The following is a 24,900-nucleotide window of genomic DNA, read 5'->3' on the forward strand; positions in this document are numbered from 1 at the left end:
TGATAATCTGCTACATTAGATATGATGGACTGGCCACCTTCTGCTTTCCGCCCGATAGAGCCACTTACCTGATATTCCATCCACCAGTGCCTAGCTTTCCTTTCCAGTATTATACACGTTTCTACAGCTTCTGATGTGGAGTAGTTTGCATCAGTGCAATCACTAGAGCTCTTGCCTCTCGGTCCTAGCGCGATTTTTGATGTAGCACGCTGTTAACTGGTCTCACGTGAACGGATTTATGTGACAGACCACTGATATTTCCGAAGCGTTCTACAACATATGTAGGCCCAACCTGTACATCAGTCGACCCACGAGGTTCAGCCACTTCGCTACAGTTCTCTGAACTGACGATCCAGCCTCGTTAGCTGGACAGAAACTTGTGGTGTTTCGCGACAGCCCACGTTCAGTCAGTCCATGAGTATTCTTGCGATTTTCATGTGGAAGCGAGTTCTGCTTCAGTCGTTCCCAATTGGGGACTGATTACCCTCTGAGGGATAAAATGCAAATATCGGGGGCGGGGGGGGGGGGGGGAGGGGTAAAAACATGAGAGTTCGATACGGTTTAGTCGCGAAAGAAAACTGTTTCCAAAATCAGTTCGAGATCAGTGACTTAGACGGGTAACTAACTCGAAAATAGTCAAATATGAGCATTAAAACATGATGTGACGTAGAGGAGGCCACTGCAATTACATTAATGACATTACTTGAATTCGTGTGCAGTCGACGTTGACAGCTAACCTCACTTAGCCACTAGTTTGGTACAACATGTTCAACAACGGCTCCACCGAGTTACTAGCTCACTCATCCACTTCTTTCCTTACTCAGTCGTTTGCTGATCAGATAGCTGATGGACGCTTTAAGGTGACTCGGATGGTACTATCTCGGCCGTGTTAAATTATAATTGACATATCATCATGATTTTTTTGTTGTGTTCCTTATATCTTTATCTAAATTTTAAACTGATAAGTCTTAAAAATAATAAAAACTTATATTTAAAAAAAATATTTTTTAAAGTACCCATAAATACTGCAACCTTTTCACTTTATTTTAATTTATACCATAGTACTTTAAAGAATATTCATATTTCCTCAGTTTAAATCAACAACTAACAAATAAGGAACAATTTTAAAAAAATCATGTTGATAACATTAATGGTAGCCAAGAAAAAAGTTCCTAACTATTGATTAACACAGTTGTCGGGGAAACGCAAATAAAGATAAGACAATTAAACAATTATTTTATTCTTACTTTAGTACAGTCCAGCTTCATACGAAGGTCTATCTGGATCTTTTAGTTCTTAAAACTGGTTCTTAGTCTTTCTTCTTGCTTGCTGTGTGGCCTGGCGACACTTGTTCTCAATTTCTGTGACAGTTTTGCCCTCTTTTTTAATCCGAAGTACGTCGTCCTTTTTCAAAACCGTGACACAGTTCTTGCCTGGAGATACCCCTAGATCACTCAAAATTTTACAGTTTGCTAAATTTCCTTCATCGAAACTTGTAATAGCTTCGTACACTCCCAACTGTAATGTAGTTATCAAAATGAAAGTTGCTTTTGGTAGCCGCGTCCATACAACATTCTTGAACGACTCTGACGGATTTTGCGTTCCACCATGTAGGCACTTACGCAAGAGGTCAGCACGGGTCAAGTCTCTAAATATGGGTTTCATTTGTTCCATGACAGCGAAATGAAGATGAGTGTGGTCATTGTGGTTATAAGGCTCATTTTTCTCTTGGGCTTTTCGGAATTTGCACCAGCTTGTCTCACCTTTGGGGTATAGCCCGTGTCCAGAAGTGTCTTCGTTGCTAGCCGTCAAATGAAGAAATTCTGCCCAGATCGCTGCCTTCAAGTCGTTTAGAGTTTTTGTAGCATTCCATCTTATAGCTAGGCCATAATGTAGTTGTATTTCATTTATAGCCTCTTCAGTAGAGCGGTCATGACAACCGATAGTTTTGCCGTCGGGAAGTTTTGTTTTCCCAAGATTCTGTTTCAGTTTCCTGAGGCGACTACCCATCCGCTTCTGGACGTGACCACCACATTCCAATTTCTCAATTGAGAAGTTGGAAGCACATGGTTTGGCCCCACAAACCTTAGGGTAAGAAGCACTGTCGCCGTCTCCTAAATAATACTTGTACCGCACTCCGTATTTGGGCTGCGATTCTTGGAACATTTCCACAACTCCTTTTACCTCCATTCCTCCACTTACTTCAGAGTAGTGAGCTAGGCTATCAGCATCACGATTGTTGGTCATTCTATTTTCGCATCTGCAATACTTGGATAAAATTTTAATATCAATTACCCTGCCTGTGTTTTCTGCTATTGCAGTTACAATTCCATTGAGTGAAGTGTGGCCGCTACGACACGATCCGTCAAATATTGATGTCAAGTCACTATTACCATCATTTTCATCGACACTTTCTTCAACAGCAGCCTTCATACTCTCTTCACAGACCTCTTTTGCAAATCTCGAAGCATCTTATTGTAATATTTGAAAGCTGGCGGAGTCGGCAGAAAGTTTTCGCCGCTTCTTCAACTTTTACAATACACCGGAATGAGTAGGCTAATCGAACATTCACTTGTGATTGTTTAGAGTCTGGTAAGCATGGAGAATTAGTAGTGGACACTTCAAAAGAACAGCAATTGCACTTTATTACTATCGGTACTTGTAAGCCTAGCCTGGTTCCAGTAGAGCCGGTAAGGGGTCCTTTACATTTTACGCACACCACAGTTTGGCTAACTATGCTACCTAAACTATTGCTATCAACAATATCATAGCAATCTTCTTCTTTTCCACACATCTCATATTTATCCAAGTTACGGGTACGCTTATTAGAAGAAGAGCTTGTTTTAGAAGCACAAGCAGCTTCAGTACTAGTACTAGGCCTAGGCTCACCTTCACAATGAACTTCCACTTCAGATTCACCACGGTGCATAAACTATTTTTGGTTACATCTTCCCCCACTGAACTCACGTTTTCTTTCCTTCTTTTGTATTTGCGGCATTTTTACATAATATAAACTTATTTGCTGAGATCTAAACACTGAAATACGAATATCATAAACAAACTTCACTTTCAATCACCACAAACAAAGAACTAAAAAAATTGAATGTCGTGTGACTAGGGCCTCCCGTCGGGTAGATCGTTCGCCGGGTGCAAGGCTTTCGATTTGGTGCCACTTCGGCGACTTGCGCGTCGATGGGGATGAAATGATGATGATTAGGACAACACAACACCCAGTCCCTGAGCCGACAAAATCTCCGACCCAGCCGGGAGTCGAACCCGGGCCCTCAGGATTCACATTCTGTCGCGCTGACCACTTTTTTGTGTTTCTTTTTTTTTAATCGCATTTTATGCGTTATTGTTCGTTTCAATTGTTCGTAACGGACGTCACCTGACGCCAGTTGAAGTTCGTTATTGATCCATTCACTCAGTTTTTTTATTACAGAGGGCAGCTAACCCTCTGACCGAACACGCTGAGCTACCCTGACGGCACCACTCAGCTACCGGGGGCGGACAAACGAATAACTGAACACAGCAAAGTAAACTGACAGCTGTTTTCATCATTGTCGCCAACAGTATTTCATCAGTGTTACCAACTAAGCTTTCAAACAGCTGTACTATTACAAGTAGTCACTAGCGAGTAAAAAGAAAGTTGAGTTCATGAAAAGTATGCGATGCAGGTTTCTACTAAAACGCTTGTAAAACGGAAACCACTCAACATAAATTAATAAATCTGGTATCAATTTAAAACCAAATGTATGCGTAACAAAAAAGTGCAAAAAATAAAAATCAAAAATTTAGAACCAAACAACCATGCGACTCTCCTTAAGTGCATGAATCGTTGGTGGCTCCATTTTCACTACCTTCTCTACGTATTTCGGATTGTTACACGAGAAACAGAAGTAAGTGTGAGAAAGTTATCCTATTTAAGTGATAACTGTATGGTAACAATTTCCTTTCTTTTTTGAGCAAAGTAATAATGTGCTTTTTTAATGAAAATGCCGGTGTTTGGCTGTAATCTTCTTATTAGTAATTTAATCCCCATTATTGCGATTTCTGCGTCACAAATATCCGACATGTCTGAAATCCGTTGTCGAAATATTAGAAGACAACTGTGGTCATATGCACCAGCCGTCGCAATATAAGATCTGAGCGCGAATTGACAGTTGGTATGGCAGCAGACATTACACTTCAACGGACTGTGCCGGTCTGATGGTGGGCAATACTGTGCCTTGGCAGGCGATAACTTCGTCCAGACATCACTTAGAAAAAAAGAGAAAATCATACAATGAAGCTTTTCTCCTCTTGGGTTTTAACAAGGTAGTGAACTGTCGTAGATATGTTCTGTACAGTAAAGCGCTAACAGCACAGCACATTTAAAGAAGTCACCCAGATATCGCTGTAAAAGAAATGAAAATCCTCCGACACAAAGAAGTTGCACTGAAAAAGTCATGCATTTATTCACCAAGCTATCTATTCCAGTCAATGAAAGCTGTTCTGGAAGCTTCGTACCGAATCGCTTTATGAATCGCTGAGACGAAGAAATGTCGTACAATAGGAGAACAAGTCATAAATCCTCGCTTACTAGATACGGTGAAGCAAGGTTTAGGACAGCAACATGTGGAGAACACAATCGAGATATCTTTTTCTAATAACACAATCACGAGTCGTAACGAGGAAATGAGTTTGGATATTTTGTAAATGCTACTCAATGAAATCAGATGAAATAATTTCTGTGCAGTGCAGTTATATGAGTCGACCGATTCACCTTGTTTCCGGTTGTTTGTGCAGCTCGGAGAGGTTTGCTATTGAAATTTCGAGGCAGCGCTTTCCTTGAAGAGTCGGTCACATGTTACTTCCTCCCACAGATACTTTCGCGAAATGATTCTGCCGAGAAAATTCGAAAAATTAGAACTAATGCAGAGGTTTACCGACAATCATTCTTCCCACACACCATTCGCGAGCGGAACAGGTAAATGGGAGGGAGGGGGCAATCCGTTGTTGGTATCAGAATTACCTACAGCCACACACTGTTAGGTGGCTTGCGGAGTATGATATAGATGTAGATTCGTGGCGCTAAGAGTAGCATAGGGAATGCAGGTGAGACAACTATAGTGTCTCCTACTTTGGAATGTTAATACCGCTACTACAAATAGTGTACAGAAAGTAGACGAGACGAGCATAGGGTAGCATTCCAGAAATAATAGATCTGCCAAAGTGCTTTCCTTTTTCGTAATGTTAACACCACCAGGTAGGACAGACAATCACAGCTTCCCATTCCTGTCGATAGAAATACCCACAGTCCATTTCCTACGACTGTTCTACATCTACGGCTACATCCATACCCCGCAAGCCACCTGACTGCTCCCATAATCGTTACAGACTCGTCAGAGATTGGAATCGTGCGATCAGAGTGACGTGGTAGCCTACTGTGTGCACCAAGTGACGTCACGTCGGGGTTGGTCGGCCGGGTGCCGTGGTTGGGGAGACGACAACGCACCGTTTTCCCGTCTCTGGTGTAGCGATCTCGGCATGTGGCCTGCCGGTCACTCGATGTGGTCTGCAGATGTCCCCACTACTTTAAGATGAAGAGGTTGGGATTGGACAGGAATTCGTGGTGGGTCGCATCAAACCAGGCGGAAGACTCATTCAGTCCTTCAGCCTAAAATACCTATTCCGTTTAATTTATTAAATGTTTTGTATTCCTTAATGATTTTGGTTCATATATTGAGTCACATCAAGTTTTCGTAACACGTATCTATGCGTTCCTAAACGCTACATATTATACTGTACACTTGCTTATACACTGAAGCGCGAAAGAAACTGCTATAGGCATGCGTATTCAAATACAGAGATATGTAAACAAGCAGAATCTGGCACTGTGGTCGGACAACAAGTGTCTGGCTCAGTTGTTAGATCGGTTAGTGCTGCTACAGTGGCAAGTTATTAAGATTTAAGTGAGTCTGAACGTGTAGCCGTAGTCGGCGCGCGATCGATGGGACACAGCATCTCCGAGGTAGCGACGAATTGGGGATTTTCCCGTATGACCATTTCACGAGTGAACCGTGAATATCAGGAATATGGTAAATCATCAAGTCTCCGACATTCCTGTGGCTGGAAGAAAGATCCTGCAAGAATGGGACCAACGACAACTGAAGAGAATCGTTCAACGTGACAGAAGTGCAAATCCTTCCGCAAATTGCTGCAGATTTCAGTGGTGGGCTATCAACAAGTGTCAGCGTAAGTACTGTTCAACGAAACATCATCGATATGGGCTTTTGGAGCCGAAGGTCCACTCGTGTACCCTTGATGACTGCGAGACACAAAGCCTTATTTCTCGGCTGGGCCTGTCAACACCGACATTGGACTGTTGATGACTGGAAACATGTTGCCTGGTCAGCGAGTCTCGTTTCAAATTGTATCGAGTGGATGGACGTATATGGAGACAACCTCATGAATCCGTGGACCCTGCATGCCAGCAGGGGACTGTTCAAGCTGATGAAAGCTCTGTAATGGTGTGGGGCGTGTGCTGATAGAGTAATATGGGATCCCTGATGCGTCTAGATGAGACTCTAACAGGTGACACGTACATAAGTATCCTGTCTAATCACCTGCATCCATTCATATCCATTGCACATTCAGACGGACTTGGGTAATTCCAGCAGTCCAATGCGGCACCCCGCAGGTCTAGAATTGCTACAGAGTGGCTCCAGGAACACTCTTCTGAGTTTAAACATTTCCACTAGCCACCAAACTCGACAGACATGAACAATGTTGAGCATATCTGGGGTACCTTGCTCTTACGGATTTGTGGACAGCCCTGCAGGATTCATGGTGTCAGTTCCCTCCAGTACTACTTCAGACGTTAGTCGATTCCACGCCACGTCTTGTTGCGGCACTTCTGCGTGCTCGCAGGGCCCTACACGGTATCAGGCAGGTGTACCAGTATCTTTGCCTCTTCAGTGTATAATGTGTAAATCATTACTTTTTTAAAATTAAACTTTCTTGGCCATTGATTTAATGATTAATGTTTAAGCAGAACTGTGATTACTCAGCCATTACATGATGCCATTACATGATGTCGTCTGTCTTAATACAAAAAGCTGTTTTCTGATTTCAGTGTAATGTTTGTACATCTTCATTTACATCTACACGGTTGCTCTATACTGCAGACTTTGGTGCATAGCAGACTGGCAGAGGGTTCTTCGAATTGTTTTCAGGTTATTTCTCTACCGTTCCCTTATGTAAAAATGCGAGGAGAATAATGAACACGTAATTTTTCCTATATGGTATTTGATTTATCTTATTTTATTACGGTGATCATTCCTCTATGCAGGTTAGCAACAGTAAAACAATTTCACACTGAGATGGGAGAGTTGGTGATTTAAATTTCGTGAGGAGACCCCGCAGCAACAAAAAATCCCTTTGTTTTAATGATTTCCACATGAGATCCTGTATCGTTGCCATGACAATCCCTCCCCTATTTATCAATAATATAAAACGTGCTGACCGTCTTTGAACTTTCTCAGTGTGCTCCATTAATTGTATGTGGTAGGGAGCCCATACCGCACAGCAACACTCTAGTTGAGGGCGGACTAGCGTAGTTAGGCAGTCTCTTTAGTCGACCAGTTTCATCTTCTGAGTGTTCTGGCAATAAAACGCAGTCTTTGGTTTGCTTTGCCTACAACTTTATCTATGTGATCATTTCAGTTTACGTTTTTCGTAATTGTAAGTCCTATGATTAATGTAGACAGCCTTTAAATCTGTGAGATTTATCGTGTAACCGAAATACAACGGACTGGATGACCTCACATTTTTTGTTTTTCAGAGACAGATATCTCTTTTAAACCATTTTGCAATTAATTGATGCTGTGATGACTTTACTACACACTGAAAGACAGATTAATCTCAAAACAATCTTACAGGAGTGCCCAAAGTATATTCCAAATCGTTTACCTAATTTTGGAGAAACAGATGAGATCTATCACTTCCTTGAGGAACGCCGGAAATTACACTGCTGCAAATTTTTTCTTTTTTTATTAATGAAAACTGTTGATAACTGTAACAGGAGGAAATAGAAAATTCGTGATTGTATTTTTAAATACAATTAGTTTCGTGAAAAGATATACTACAGCATAAAGCTTTAAAAGAGAAATCGTAATAGGCCTATTGTTACATTCCAAAATCCTCAACTTTACAATTATAGTTTTAAAACGAACTGTTTTACTCGCTGATGTACCATTGATTACAACGTACTGTGACTTTTCTGGCAGAAAACACGGATACTGTTGCACAACTGAAGCGATACTCCATAGGCACGGTGTTTGATGAAAAGTCTCTTTTGAGGAGCGGTGTCAAAAGCCTTTTGCGTATTTAGAAACATGAAATCAGTTTGACATTCGTTGTCGATAACACTCATTACTTCCTACGAATAAAAAATTGGCTGTGTTCCAAAAGAACGATATTTTCTTGATGCCTGCTGACTATGTGACAATCGACCGTTTTCTTATCGGTAATTCATAATGCCGTATAGCATTGCAGTCTTAGCTCGAATCTTTGTTGACCAAGCGGTTGTTATAACAGCTAGGTATCGGGCAATTGTATTAGTATATTTACCATGGAACCAGTTACTATACTATCCTAAACGGAAGACTTGCCTTTATTAAAGGATTAAAGCTGCTTCGTTACACCGAGGATATCTACTTCTAAGTTACTCATGTTGCAGTTGTTCTTGATTCGAATTATAGAGTATTTACTTCGCCTTCTTTCGTGATGGAATTTTGGAAAACTAGGTTTGGTAACTCCGCTTTAGTGACGCTGCCATCGGAATTGCGTTGTGTCTTCCCGATGGTGTACTTTACATGTGACCAGAATCTCTTGTGGAAGCTATTAGAAGCATCTCATATTGAGGTCCACGCTAAGATTCGCGTCTCAGTAACACATCGACATCTTGAATATTTTCTGTTCTTTTAAGTGGGCATGTTTTTTTGTTGCTTCTGAAACAGTGTTCTGATCCGTTTTGTGTACCATGGGGAACCAGTACCATCTTTTACTAATTTATTCGGTGTAAATCTCTTAGTCTTCATGTCTCACATAGCAGCCTTAGCTAAAAATATTATGTACTCCCGTTCTTAATTGAGGATGACAATTATTGATCTATATGAAAAAAACGTAAATTAGCTACAAACTACGGTGTGCACACACATGTAAACAACACTACAAATATTCAGATTTTGATTACGACATGTCTGATATGCCTACCCACTTTGGCGATAATATGGCGCGGACGAATAGCGAAATTCTGCATATGGCCCGCTGAATTGTCGGAACATCGATGCTGTCGACGACCCCGTGTAAGGCTGTCTTCAGCTTATTAACGGTTTTGGGGTTATTGTTGTACACTTTATCTTTAATATAGCCCTACAAAAAGGACGCGCATTTGCTCAGATCCGGAGAATATGGCGGCCAATCGAGGCCCACGGATGTGGCCTCTGGGTACTAAAGAGCTAGAATGGGGTCTCCAAAAGCTTCTCCAGGACATCACTGTCCTGCTTCGATGGGGATCGAGCTCCATCTTGTATTAACCACATCTTATCGAAGCCAGGATCACTTTCGATAATGGGGATAAAATCATCTTCGGGAACCTTCACGTATCGTTCGGCAGAAGCCGTGGCATCAAGGAACATCGCACCGATTATTCCGTGACTGGATATTTCATACCACAGTCACCCGTTGAGAGTGAAGAGACTTCTCGATCGCGAAATTGGGTTTCTCAGTCCCCCAAATGCGCCAGTTTTGCTCATTAACGAACCCATCCAAATAAAAGTTGGCTTCGTCGCTAAACCAAAGCATACTATGCATATTAATTCCTATCATCCCCCGCGGCCAACAGTGCAGTTTGAAAGCCCTTACGCAAAACGTTCAGAATTTATGATGATTTTATTTCATATAGCTCAAAAATTGTCACCCTGTATGTATCTTACAAATAATAATGTGTTACAGAAGTTGCTCCTAGAGAGGATGCAGATGTTCCTTCAGAAGATGACTCTAACTAGTCACTCACAGCCGTTCGTCAGAAGAGTGATTTTCGCACCTTAATGAACTACGGATACTTTGTCAACCTAGTATCTTATGAATGTGCTTTAATGTTCGCTGATGTTCAGTTACTTACACTAACCCTGCTCTTTCTTATTTTGTGCGTCTATTGGGAGTGTGTGCTGCTTCAATATTCAAATTACATTTGTTAATGAAGTACGTACATCATTGCTGGGACACGCCTAAGACTTTTTAGATCAGGGCAAGCAAGATTTACATGGTTCTCGTAAAACGATTTTCTGAAAAAAAAGCTGACCTATGTCGTTCTTAACATGGCGAAATCATCTCTCGGCACAGTAATTTCCTCAGTAATCTCGTGGAACGTTAAACAGTAACTATTAACTACATATACACTATGATGGGCCTAAATGTTATATGATGTCCACAACTCACTTCGAAACCGAATGGGGCCCACTGACGTTACGGACTCAAGACGGATAAGGAAAGTATGTTGTGACTTTACTGAATAAAATGAAAATATTATCGTATATATTGTCAGCTATAACCGTACTGGACTGAACTCGTTTCCTGTCTTAAACTTCGTGTGTGTCTATGTTTAAATCATAGACAAAGCAAGTGATGTAGTTGTGGAAACGCTATCTGGACAGAATGTGTCGACAAAACTCTCTGAGACTGTATAATTGTACCAGAATTAACATGTACCAAAGAAGTTAGAGAAGGTATAACTTTGTGCTAAATAAGCTGTCCTATGAAACTCTGTATTGTGCAGTGCAGTGTATTGCTGCAATGCGTGCCGTCAGAGTTCGTGATCATCCGATTCCAACAAAAAAATCTAACAGAATAAAAATACTTCATGAAATAACTAAACGAATTTTGTAGGAATAAATAAACTAAAATGTTTCCCAAAAATACCCTATGATTCTACGTAAGCTACTGACTGAATAAAATTTTAAATGCTAAATAATACACATACGAATATAACATTGTATAAAAACCAAAATATAAACTGATCTTTACGTAAACTGAAAAAGATAACTTCGAAATGCAGCACGTGAGTGTTTCCTGACTGTAACTTAAACTGGCACAAACAAATTTGTGTCTGCCTGAAGCAAAGGAAACTCGATACTGCTCGAAAGTGATATACATCGCAGCAACAAACCAAGTAAAAGGGACGAAAGCCTTGCACAGTGCAGTACCAGGACACAGGCCTATTATAAGTAGGCCATGCTTTAGCCTCAACCATAGAGTTATACAGAGCACAATGCGGCGACAAACTTTTAAAACAAAATTTTGGTAAGAAGACGCTGGAGGATATTGCTTTTTGCCAAATGGTGTAAGAGAGACTAGCATTGAAAAGCTACGTTACATACATATAGACTATTGAAGACAACTGTTTGAAAAATGCCTAGCGTGCAGTATGAAGTATGACACATCGAATGAAAATAAAGAGCTCACATCACATTTCTCGAATACCAAAAATAAACTATAAATCTTACATTACACCCCTCCCCTCTCTAGCAGTTAGAATTCGGCAGGATGTTAGTTGCAAATAGCAGTAAACAGATAACAAGTTCTAACATAAAATGTTATGCAAAAGACACAAAATAAAAATTACATTGAAATTCTGAACAGAAGTATGAGTAGAATGACTTTGACGAATTAGAAATAATTATTACATTTCCGATATGCAATAAAATAAGAACGAAATTAGACATTTGAATAGACAGGTTACATGTACATCAGTATGACCTAACAAATAAATACCTCAGTAAAAAAAAAAAAAGTGAAATGTGATATGTTTGACATGAAATTAAGGACACGTTTCTGCTCAGGGAGGAATGTAAAACTGTATTACACAATTGTAAAAAACATGTCACACCATTAAACATCAAAATATCCAGAGTTTCCAGTCAGGAATGATATCAGTATTAAATGCTGAAACAATACACATCTGAGAACTAGAGAACAGACTCAGGAAGGCGGTTATGAGATATGTCCTCCACTGCCAAGCCATCTAGCATCTTCTTTCAAATAATGGTGGTGCATGAAACTGTTGTGTTATGTCCGCACTATAACACAACAAATATTCCGTGATAACCAAATTTATTTGACCTTTTGTCACTCAAAACAAAACCTAAGTTCGACTACACAACACTTCGCTGGCTGTAGCGCCAAGGAGAAATCAGAGTCACTAGTAGAGAATAGAAGTCCAAACCAATGCCAACCAGTCGATACCGACGCGTCGCATGTTTACAGCCGGGGGGGGGGGGGGGGGGGGGGACACACGGTACGGTTCGGTCCGGGTAGTAACACAGTCATCGCCGAAGATTGAACTGGTTAAACGGGCTCAGGGAGATCGCTTGAATCCGCAGGTCTGGCCAATCAGAGTGTTGGTAGATGGCGCCCTTATACGGTTGCTCACTCTGGTGGCAAGGGCAGCGCCGCCAGGGTAATCCGTATCGATAGCGGTGTGTACGCTGCCGCTAACCCCGCGACGACGCGTTCACTTGCGCCAGTTGTTGACATCGTGTGCGGTACTCGCTGTGTGCCGCGCGTGTTGTAGCACGCCGCGCCGAGTTGACGGCTGCTGTCCGACTCAGCAAGACAGGTGGAATACGTTCATTATTGACATCTCGCAAATCCGATATTATTATTGACGCATATGCTGATGACTCTTTTGTACCACCAGACCAGTGTTGTTTGCTATAGCGTCATGGATGTCCAGTTCCTTCTGCTGACAGCACAGGTCATCATACTTGTATACTAGATAACTCACTGCCCAATCAGTTTGTTGTCACAGAATAATGTCGGCATTGCTCATGTCCATCTTTCCTTGAACAGTTGTGCATACACTTTGGTGATAATAACAATCTCGTTGGCAAGTCCAAGACAGCTAACATGACACATAAGAGAATATACTCTGCAATCTAAGTATGAATGAACCATGTGAGGCAAAAGATAATGGTTCGAATAAAATAGTGAACCATGTGAGGCAAAAGATAATGGTTCGAATAAAATAGTCAGAACATTATGACATCGACCTGCTATCGATGTAAACCCGTCCAGGCGATTGTAATGTCACCTGGCGAGGAATAGCTGCAAGTCAGACACATGAACGGCGCTTGCAGCATCCGTGAGCGTGCTGGAAATATGCAGAATGAGGAAGACCAAGGGCAGATCGTGATAGCCTGAAGGCTCGGCACGAGTACCCCGGGTGTTCGAGGAATACTGTGGTGAGTGTCTTCAACACACTGCGAAACCAAGAGAAAACCACGTCCAGTCGTCGTTGGGTTGGGTGGCCTCCCCTCGTTACAGATGGTAAACGTCGTAAGTTGGGTAGACTCATAAAACAGCACAGGTGGCGAACTGTGGTGGAACTAACATCTGACTTTAATGCATAGTAGAGCGCAAGTGGGTTTCAACACACAATCCACCGAACACTCTTAACGATGGACCTCTGCAGCCGACGACTCATGCATGTGCTAATGATCACAATACAACATCGCCAGCTACAACCAAAATGGTCATATGACTATAGGCACTGGACGTTTTCGCAGTGGCAGAACGTTGTATGATCTGATAGATAGCGATACTTTCTTCATCGTGCCGTTGGGAGGCTGCGAATCCAACGTCTTCCAGGAGATTAACTCCTTCACACTTGTACTACAAGAAGGAGACAAGCTTCATTATGCTCTGGGGACGATTCATGTAAGCATCCATGGTTCCAGTGGAGCTCGAGTAAGACACCATAACGGCCAAGGTGTACCGTACACTGGTTCCAGACCACATACATCCCTTGTCAACGATCATTTTTCCCGATGGCAGTGGCATTTTTCAACAAGATAATGCGCCATGTCGTAAGGCCAGAAGTGCGATAGAGTGGTTCGGAAAACACAGCGGCAAGTGCCATTTGATGTGCTGACTCCGAAACTCGATGGATCTGAGCCCAAACGAACATACCTGGGATGTGATTGAACTCGGCGTCATAGCTCACCACCCCCGTCCTCGAAATTTCCGGGAAATAGAGTTACTTGTGTGTGGAGATGTAATTCCAACTCCCTTCAGCAACCTACCAAGGCCTCATTGCTTCCATGTCATGAACTGTCAACACTGAAGGTGGAGATACTGGTCACTAGTAAGGTGTTCATAATGTACTGGATGATCAGTGTATGTGCCTAAGCAGATATAACCATTTTCACATTAAAACTTAGTAGACATACAAAAGTTTAAGACAGTAATCATTCACAAGTTACTAATGTAAAACCACAAGTGTACTGTAATCATGACACTAGTAGCGACATACGATATTCCTAGTAATGCAAATATACAATGTTTGAAGTCTTACAAAAGAAAATATGAACACCAGGTAGACAGCAAAATAATTACACATTTTAAAACAAATGTCGTGTGACTAGGACCTCCTGTCGGGTGTACCATTCGCCAGGTGCAAGTCTTTCGATTTGACGCCACTTCGGCGACTTGCGCGTCCATGGGGATGATATGATGATGATTAGGACAACACACCCCACTCCCTGAGTGAAGAAAAGCTCCGACCCAGCTGGGAATCGAACCCGAGCCCGTAGGACAGACATTCTGTCACGCTGACCACTCAGCTATCGGGTGCGGACAAGTACACATCGACAACTAAGGTAAGATAGAGTGAAAAAGAAATGTTATTTATATGTACACACCTAGGATATTTCAATATTTTACCCAACTACGCACGAAACACATCTAAGGACAAGGAATACGTTAACTACAAATACACGTGAGGACAGGAAACTAATTAACTAGAAGCTCATATCGGGATATGGATAAACCATGCTTGTGCTAACTAAAGAAAAATTGTTGACTGCATTCAGAGAATTAACTGAAAGAAACATTTGGTTAGAACTTGATTATTCACCAGTCAGTCACAAAAAGAAAGATAATGACAAAAAGATTAGTATGGTACTCCAAGATATCCTACTGTATAGGCAACATAATGTCATGAATAACCGGTTTTCTTGCCTCACGTCCAGCAATTTTATTTAAACAGATGCAGAATGCTAGTGAAGAAGGGTTTAGATAAAGATAACAGTAAAGAAAATCATACGCAAGTAATAATAGATTCATATTTATTTGACCACTAAAAAATACGATTTACCTCCTTCCTTTGCTTCCTCTGTCAATAACCCACTACTTATTTCTTCAAAACAACGTCTTTACTTCATTAGCATAGTACTACAATATTACTACACCATAGTACACACACTATTCATTAACGTCTATGTAATTCTTCTTGCGTCTTCAAAATTACCACCATCACAAATAGCTAGGAAAGATAAATACAAACCATCAATATATACAGATTTTATCTAACATCTTCAGAATTCCAGCATTACAACACAGCTGGAAAACCAAAGTACATACCATCCATCCATAAAATATTCAATCTCTAAGGCATCCTAAGTATGATGGAAATTAAATTATTCAAGTCTAGAGCTTCATGTTGACGCATGCAGTGGGTTACTTAAATCCATTATGTCCCTAAATTTCATTGTCATGACGTATTGTTGGTCTTAAAAGGGTGAAAAGAATATTATGACAATTAAATACCTTCACATAATGACATATTATAATATTAGAAGGTAAACTTTGCCACAACAGAAAAAAAAATTATATTTTAAAAGAGAATATATGGTGAACAGCTTTTGTATCTTCTTTGTTTTTCTTCCCTCACGCAAGTCTTAAGATCCGTTTTGCCAGTTACTTCCATCATGGAAGTGAAAATATTCCTTTCGGTGCAGCATTCCTTAAAATACATCTTTTAACTTTCTTTGCATCTACATATCTCTTTAACATACAAAAAGACATTTCAATTCAAAGAAAAGTACGAACAATAAAACACCAATTCTTTACACTGCAACACAATAAAAGTTGGCCGGAACACATATAGGAATTTCTATTTCATAATTTAAAAACAAATGGAGAGTTGGATGCAAAAATATAGCTACATACAAGTATATAAAACTAAAACGTTCATGAACAGGAGTTTTTTTCTTGTTTGGTGGAAATCTGGAAACACATTGACTGTGATAACCGTCAAGAAACGCTTGTAAATCGCTTTAGTTGTCTGCTCTTTGTAGCACCGCAGCAGGCGTCCTGGCTGCGTCAGAAATTTTGATTCCAATAACGTGCACCTGTGCGCCGTACGTCTGTATGTTTATTTGAATTGCTGGCATAGCAATGACCAAAATCATTAGCATGGCCACCAAGAGTAAGTTTTCTTTCGATGTATGTGAGCTTGTCACGTACAGTGCATACTTATCGTTTCTGCTGTTGGTTGACCTTCTTCATCCACGCAACTGACAATTGTTTCAAAGTTCCTGTTTTCCTACTTCCAAAAAATAAGCCGGTAATATTTGGTCTGAATCCCTGTTTGTATTGGTTGACACATTAGTCACTGTTGTAGTCAGTTCGTTGACTATTTCAGGAATGATATCTAGATGTTCTTTCTCTGTCTTAGGTTGTTATTTCAATTCTTGTACTTGTTCATCCATTTTACGAATGGTAGCGTCAATTTGTTTATTTTGTTGGTTTATTTCAGTGAACGCACCACTCACACTTAAGTGTTTATCTTGAGTAAAATTTCCCGTTTATAGCGAAGCTGATATGTTTCAGTACTTATTTTTTTTTCTTATCCTAAACGTGTCTCGTTCTGTTGACGCCGTCCTTTCTGAACATTACTGAGTCTAGTCTTTAAGTTACTTATCATTTGTTGGAAATAAGCACTAATCTCTTACCTAATTTGAGCCGACAGACGACTTACTTTGAACCTGCATGTCTGTAATATTCTTGGAAATTTCAGTCACGTTATTAATTTGTGTTAAATGTTTGACGAAATTTGTTTCCCACGGTGTAGGTTCCTCGTTTTGAATTTCCGTTCTTCCTCTCGACGAAAACAACATCTGATGTTGCCAACTGGAGTGTTAATTGGTAACAAAAGTGAAATACAAGGAAAAATATTTGTATGGCTTACGAAAAAGGTGAAACTTTCACTCTCAGACTATTCGTTAAACAGATAAATTGCCCCAGATAATCAGTAATTAAGATAAATCCTTTATATATCAAGTAAAAAGCGATAAAATCTGCACTACAATGACCTCAATCTACACAACTACTTTTCACCAAAACGACGAAAACATCAAGCAAACAAAAAACAAATTCTCACAAAATAGCTCAAATCAGGAAAATACCAGTGTTCATACATGTGGAAAAATTTACAAATTCTAGTACTAAAGTTATCGAGCAAAGCACACTATTGACAGGTTATTAAATACAGTACTTATTTTAGTTTCACTGTCAAGACAGTATTTTTATCTGACTGAAAATCAGTGAACGTTCCCAAAACCTCACATCGTGGCTGGTTCGCCAAGTGCAACTTTTCTGAATAAGAAGAAAATTATATAGTGAACATTGTGAACTATAACTATTCAAAACTGAATTGGTTTCTTATCTTAAACTTAGTATGTGCCTGTATTGTAATCATGGACAATACGAGTGGTATAATTACAGAAACGCTCTCTGGATAATAATGAGTCGCAATAACTTTCACAAACTGTATAGCTGAGTCAGAATTAATATTTAACAAACTATTCGCACAACGTAAAAACTGTGTGTTAAATAACCTCTGCCGAAGCTCCCTGTATTGTGCAGCTTACTGGACAGTGTTGCAGTGCCTGACATCACAATACGCGACCTTCAGTTCCAACACAGAAAACCAACAGAATAAAAATGTCTCATTAAATTACAAGAATAAGTAACCAAAGATATTCCCCAAACAAGTGCTCAATGATTCTATGCAATTAACTGACTAAACAAAGTTCCAAATGCTAGTTAAAACACACTCAAATGTAACACTGAGCCGTAAGAATACGTCTCTGTGCATAAAAAATGAATCATAAACTTATCTTTACCTCCAACAATATTGAAGCGTAACACACGACTGTGAATGATATAAATAAGCAAAAATTTTTCCCAGAAAAAAGAGCGCCAATTTTTTCTGCGTAAGCAACTGACTAAATAGTATTAACACACGCATTGCTAACAGTGTGCTATAGGAGTAATACTGTCTGCATAAGAAACAAAATCGAAACAGATCTGTACCGAAAAGTTACGTTGAAATACAATACATGACTTTGAATGATTTAAATGTGTCCTGATTGTAATTTTAAAGTGGCCCTGACAGAGTTATGTGGTTTTGCTGTGGCTACGGAAATTCGATATCCCTAAGAAGTGATGAATATATAAATACAGTGCAGTAGCAAACCACCTAAAAGGAAAGAAAACCTTGTGCAGTGCAATGCGAGGACATGCTACTGTTCTAAGCAGATCATTTTTTAGTTTTAGCGACAGTGTTCCACAGAGTGCAGTAATTCGACACATATTTTCAAAACAAAATTTCCGTGAGGAAACGGTGGAGGATATTGCATTTACTATATGATTTACAAGAAATTACCATTGAACAACTGTATTGAAACTCTCATAATTCTTTACCCATCACAGTCACCTTTGCATAACTTACTGCTTTTTACAAATATTACTCTGCTACGAAATTAGTTATTGAAATGGTGAACAAGTAGTAAACCTGTAACATCTCACTGCGAACCACGTGAACAGATAAATTTACCTATTGACATCTGAACAGGAGTGGCCAAGCGGTTCTAGGCAATACAGACTGGAACCGCGCGACCGCTACGGTCGCAGGTTCGAACCCTGCCTCGGGCATGGTTGTGTGTGATGTCTTTAGGCTAGTTAGGTTTAAGTAGTTCTAAGTCTAGGGGACTGATGACCTCAGCAGTTAAGTTCCATAGTGCTCAGAGCCATCTGAACTATTTGAACATTTCTTTTTTTTCAGATCCATCTTAAATTACACACAGAGAAACAGCGCAGCAGCATTACCTAAAAATCTTCGCACAAATCAAATTAATCTTTACCTAATCGAGTTCCCCAAATTCAACATCCTCTCTACATTTATCTCTATATTCAGCATCTATTCCCAGGTGGCTCAGTAGTGTTACCAACATCTAAGTCGCTTACTTGTCACGGAATGCTAGACCAACGAAAATGCCGTTGGCTACCATAAATCACAGTTCTAAGACTCTGAACGACTGTGGAGTAACATATCAGCTATTGCAGGCTACTGCTTGAAAATATCCAGAGTACCAATGTGAAGTATATTGACACGAGAAAAGTCATGGGATAGCGATATGCACTAATAAAGATGGTGGTAGTATCTCGCACACAAGATATATTAAGGCAGAGCATTGGCAGAGCTGTTATTTATACTTAAGTGATTCATATGAAAAGGCATGGCAGTAATTAACAGACTTTGAAAGAGGATTGGCAGTTTGAGGTAAATGCATGGGCTATTCCATTTCCAAAATCGTTAGGGAATTCAGTATTCCTTGATCCACAGTATCAACGATGTGCCGATAATACCAGATTTCAGGCGTTACCTCTCACCACGGACAAGTAACTGACCACCATCACATAACGACCGAGAGCGGCAGCGTTTGTGTAGAATTGTAAGTGCTAACAGACAAGCAATACCGCGTGAAATGATTGCGGAAATCAACGTGGAATGCACGAGAAACGTATGCGTTACGACTGTGCAGCAACGGGCTATGGTAGCAAACGACCAACGCGAGTGCCATTGCTAACCCCATGACGTCGCCATTAGCACCTTTCTTGGGCTCATGGCCATATCGGTAGAGCCCTAGACGACAATAAAACCATGAGCCCGTCAGATGAGTCACGATTTGAGCTGGGAAGAGCTTATGGTAGCTTTCGAGTGTAGACCAGATCCCACTGAGCCATGGGCCCAAGTGGTCACCAAGGGATTGAAGTGGCTCCATAATCGTGTGGGCTGTGTTTACATGGAACGGCATTGGTCCTCTGGTCCAACTAAACCGATCATTGCATGGTAATGGTTATGTTCGGCTACTTGGAGACCATTTTCAATCATTCATGGACTTCATGTTCCCAAACGACAATGGAATTTTTATGGATGATAATGAGCTATGTCACGGGGGACATGTCACGATTGGTTGGACACTTCGAGCGAAGTATTTGGTCACCCAGATTGCCCGGCGTGCTACATAATCGAGAGGTCAGTTCGCGTACAAAATCCGTCACTGGAAACACTTATGGACAGTTGCAGAGGCTTCATGGCTCAGTATTTCCGCAGGGGAGATTGAACGAATTCATGAGACTGTGCCACGTCGGGTTGCTGCACTATCCCAGACCGACACAGTATTAGGAGGTATACCACGCTTTTTTACTTTCGTCACCTCAGTATATAACACATTGAATGAAGAAATAGAGTTCGCAGCACATTCCTTAGGAAATAAAACTGAAACCTTACAAGGTAAGTGGGGAAGAGACGAATGGGAAATTGTTTCAGCGATACGACAGTGGTCGCGAATGGGAAACACACTGACATAAGCGACAAGAAACAGAGTTTGTAATGGCCCAGCGTCTGGGAATGAGCAGCTCAGACGTTGCGAAGCTGTTTGGTTGCTCGCTTGCTATTGTTGTGAGCATCGCTGGAAAGCGGTTGCAGGATGGTGCATCGGGGAATAGGTAACGATGTGTTGAAATTCCACAACGCACTGGAGAACACTGACGTCGAAGGGTTACCCACTGTGTGAATAACGATAGGCGCAAACTGGGGGTACCTAACGATAGCGGATAGTTGCGTCGCAGGCGTATGTGTTTTGGAGCATCCCGGTCCGCGCACATTGCTCAACATGGGGCTCTGGCCCGGAAGTCCCCAAGTTTTCCGATTCTGACTCAAGACATCATCGGCTACGACCGTAGAGATAGTCGAGATTGGCCGTCAACTATTAGAAAAGTGTCACTTGGTCGAATGAATTTCTTATTGCACCAAGTCGACGCTAGTATTTGAATACGCGGCCGTGGATTTTCGAATCATGCATCAAGCCATGGACGCAGGCTAGTGGGAGCAGTATTACTCTATGTAGGACATATATCTAGGTCTCCAAATGACAAATCGTAGACGGGCAAGGCACATTTACAGCCATGGATTATGCGAACATTATCGCAAATGATTTGGATCCCGGTGGTGGCGGAATTTTCCAACAGCATACTGTCCGCCCCCCAAGGTCAGAGTAGTGCTGCTGTATTTTGAGGAAAATGACACTTTGGTTATTTAATTCGTTTGGTCTGAACCTGGTAGAACACGTTTGAGACAGCAGTGGTAAGTAGCTCTACACCAACAAACCACGAGCCACATACACACAGTGAATCATCTAAAATTTGCAAAGCAAATATTGCAGAAATGGTAAAGGCTACCAATGTGCAATTTTCACAGAATATATTGGTAATCTGGGCCTCACATTGTTAGCTACTTATCAGAGTGTAATAATACTTTGAAGGTGTATTTTTTGTGCTAACAATCTCTTATTTATGTGGAACAATGCCTATTGACATACCAGACTGAAAGTAGAGTAAATTAGAATGCCGGTGATGTTTGTTGCAGGATTCTAGAGCCAGTCGTTTATGAGATATCTTATTTTGAAAAGTTCCCATATCGACACTTGGAGAATACGTGTAGTGACATTCACTCAAGAAATGCGCAAGTACTTACTCTAGTCATGTTGATACTGACCAGTAAAGAGGCAATTGAGCATCGCAAGTTGTGTTCAAAATTACCACTGGCAGCGGCAATACATGATTCCATCCTGGTATGGAACGACTCATGAACACGTTATAGCATTTCAGCGGAGATGTCCGAACAGGTTGCAGTAACATCGTTGCATATCATTGAGTGTAGTTGATATGCCCTTGTAGACACTGTCTTTCAGGTTTTCCCACAAAAAAAGTCTACGGGCGCCAAATACGAGGAACTGGCTCGTCAAGATACAGGTCCTAAGCGTTCAGTCCAACGATTTGGAAAACATTCGTGACGACATGGTGTAGTACTTCGTACAATATGGGGTGGAGGCCCATCATGGTTGTACCGCAGGTATAGGTAAGAGGAACGTCTTCTAACGCCTGTTGTAGATAGTCTGCTAGAAGGCTCCGATACCTGGCATGTTCATTGTTCCATCTACGAAAAACGGATCTATGAGCAGATAGTTCACTATTCCACATCACACGTTTACACGTCATGGGCGCTGACGCTGTATTCGACGAAGCCATGTGGCATTGTGAGCAGACCGATAGTGCATGTTTCGGCAATTGATCTATGACTGGTAAATGTGACTGCATCACTAAACAAGATACATGGTATATCTGGAGTGTCCTGTCCTAATGCCCCTGTACAGGAGTTAACACGATTCTCATAATCGTTCCGATGTAACGTATTAAGAAAGGGATGTGATAGGTATGGAAGCTATGTCGATGTATATTTGTAGGACTCTTTCGTGACCCATGCCACTTCCTCGTGCGATTGCGCGGGAGTTAACGTGCGTATTAACTGCAACAGCAACTTTTCTGTCGTAACTTGTTTCCTTCTGTTACGTTACACCACCACTTTCATGAAAGTGTTTGAAAAGGTCAAATAATTGCCGAAGTGGTTGACGTCCATTAGGGTATCATGCGACACACACTGTATAAGAACGAACAGCATAGTTCATACACTCTCCATACACATGTGCATGTAGGCTTTTTCTGCTTTGGTAAATCCCATCGTCCACTGACGACCTATCACTTGAACTGCCACCACACACTAACTGTTACACACTGACTAACGGACTAGCAAAAATATGAATGTTTGCACAAAAAGTTCATTTTTAAGTATTATTACAATCTATTTATTGGCTGACACTATGAGCCCCTGCCTATCAATCCGTTCTGTGAAAACAACACATGAATAGCACTTTCCATTTCCGCAATATTTGCTGTACAACTTTTAATTGATTCACCTTCTATATAGGAACTTGGTGATCTGTGAGAAGACATATGGAGCCACATTTCCCTGTAAACACACCAAGCACTTTTCGAATCCACATGACGCAGAGCCGCTAATGAAATGCGTTTCTATAGCGAGAAAAGGGTAAAGGCGGGGGGGGGGGGGGGGGGGGTGTAACACCTGGATGATAAGAAGAACAACACTGTGGCCCTTTAGTAAGTATAGGACACGAGAAAATACTATGTCCGGTAGTAAATCCTTGAGAATATTGTTCATTATCGATACTTGCTATGCATATCTCCAATCCTGTAGTTAAAAAGAGTACCCCAGAGAAATTGTTTAACAAATTATTAGCAAAAAGCATTTGAGTGACAGCAAGAATCAGTTGAACAAAAACATTGTAAACTTAACAGCAAATTAAATTTTTGTGTATTGTGTAGTGCACAGTGTTGGAGAAGTTTTCTTAACATAAACTGCAATAGCTCTAATAGAAAAAATTAAAAATCATAATTGGATTTTTAAGACATATTTTGGTTAAAAGGTATATTATAGCCTACAGCTATAACACTGAAATATTAATAATAGTTCATTCCAATATCCTCAAGTGCACAATTACTTTGAGTTTAAAATGAAACTACTTTTGCTTCAGTTTGTGTCTAACAGAATAAAAGCTATTTTCTTCCTTTTACAGGTTCATCAAGGAGCTGGAGACCACAATGAGTTACGTCGTAATAACACAATTCGGTTGTAGCGTCATCGTTGTGTGTGTGGCATTATTTCAAGCAACTTACGTAAGATTATTTTACATCTTACAAGTGCATAGCTACATTGTTGTCAGTGTGTAATAAATTCATGTAACAGTGAACAATACATGATTTTGGACAACATTCTGTCCTCAAAAGCCCAGTGCTGTATGTATGGCCTTGAAAATCATAAAATCAAGTGCTCATACCATTTTACTAAGTTTATCAATGGGGGCTCAAACCACTCAACTGTATAAAACGAAGACGTTATTATGGGTAGCCTACATTCCCGGCATACCAAAGATTTTGATTGCTTGACTGCCAAAAGGCGGTAGATGGCAGGTAATTTACAAAACGAAGACTGAGGATGGTGGGGAACTTACATACAAAGATGGGAGGTGGTGGGATATCTAAGAACCAAAGGTGACTGGTGGGGGAAAATGTAAATATCAATAACGGATGGTGGCACACTAGATAATCCACCATAGCGGATGGCTGGAGATTTGAATATCCAAGATAATAGTGGGTGTGAAAGTCTCCTTGCCTTGCAGAGTTAATGCCAAGCAAGTTCGTTACAGTGTACTGCTGGCAATGATGGAGACTGACTTTTGGGTTGCTTTTTCCTCATGTCTGTATATATGCAGCGGGAAAACATTAATCAAAATTTTTGAACTAAGTGCGATCGCTAACTTTAGCGCAAGATGTTTATGGCCAATTATTCATTTCACGAGGTATTATGTAGAGGCCAAATTCATGATTAGTAAAACTTTCTTCTGGTAGCTGGTTCACGATTATCATGCATATGTTCAGGAAATTCATTAATTTCACGTTTCTAAAAGGGCAATTTGTGTAGAAATGAGGTCTTGGACAAATTATGTACTATTTTAATGAAGTTTTTTGTTTCCTATTTGCGGCTATGCGATTGTTAGGGACAATTACAACAGTAGGGTCGGAGTTCTCTTTCCGATATAACGGAATTTCTTCAACTGTGTGTTTTCTGAGCTATTATATAACTTTAGAATAAGGTAGGTCATTGACATAATTAGTCGTAAGTATTTTATATTTTCTCTCAATGACGCAAAGCCTACCAAGCATTATCTTTCCGCACATGCAATGCACAGTCATGTGGGCATTTGCTTAGTAGCACACTGCGCAGACCCACAGTTTGTTTCACATCTACATGCT

At 40.7% G+C, this 24,900-nt stretch overlaps 1 protein-coding gene across 1 annotated transcript in view; it reads left to right on the plus strand.

Annotated features, from left to right (window-relative positions):
• LOC126418975 (odorant receptor Or2-like) overlaps positions 1-24,900 on the plus strand; it is a 108,718-nt gene that overhangs the window by 67,143 nt on the left and 16,675 nt on the right. Inside the window, exon 2 of the mRNA XM_050086021.1 lies at positions 23,664-23,763. Within this exon, the coding sequence (XP_049941978.1) occupies positions 23,664-23,763 (100 nt within the window). The remainder of the gene's footprint in view (positions 1-23,663; positions 23,764-24,900) is intronic.

This window comes from Schistocerca serialis, chromosome 9 (assembly GCF_023864345.2).
Source record: "Schistocerca serialis cubense isolate TAMUIC-IGC-003099 chromosome 9, iqSchSeri2.2, whole genome shotgun sequence".
In the NCBI taxonomy this organism is placed as follows: Eukaryota; Metazoa; Arthropoda; class Insecta; order Orthoptera; family Acrididae; genus Schistocerca; species Schistocerca serialis.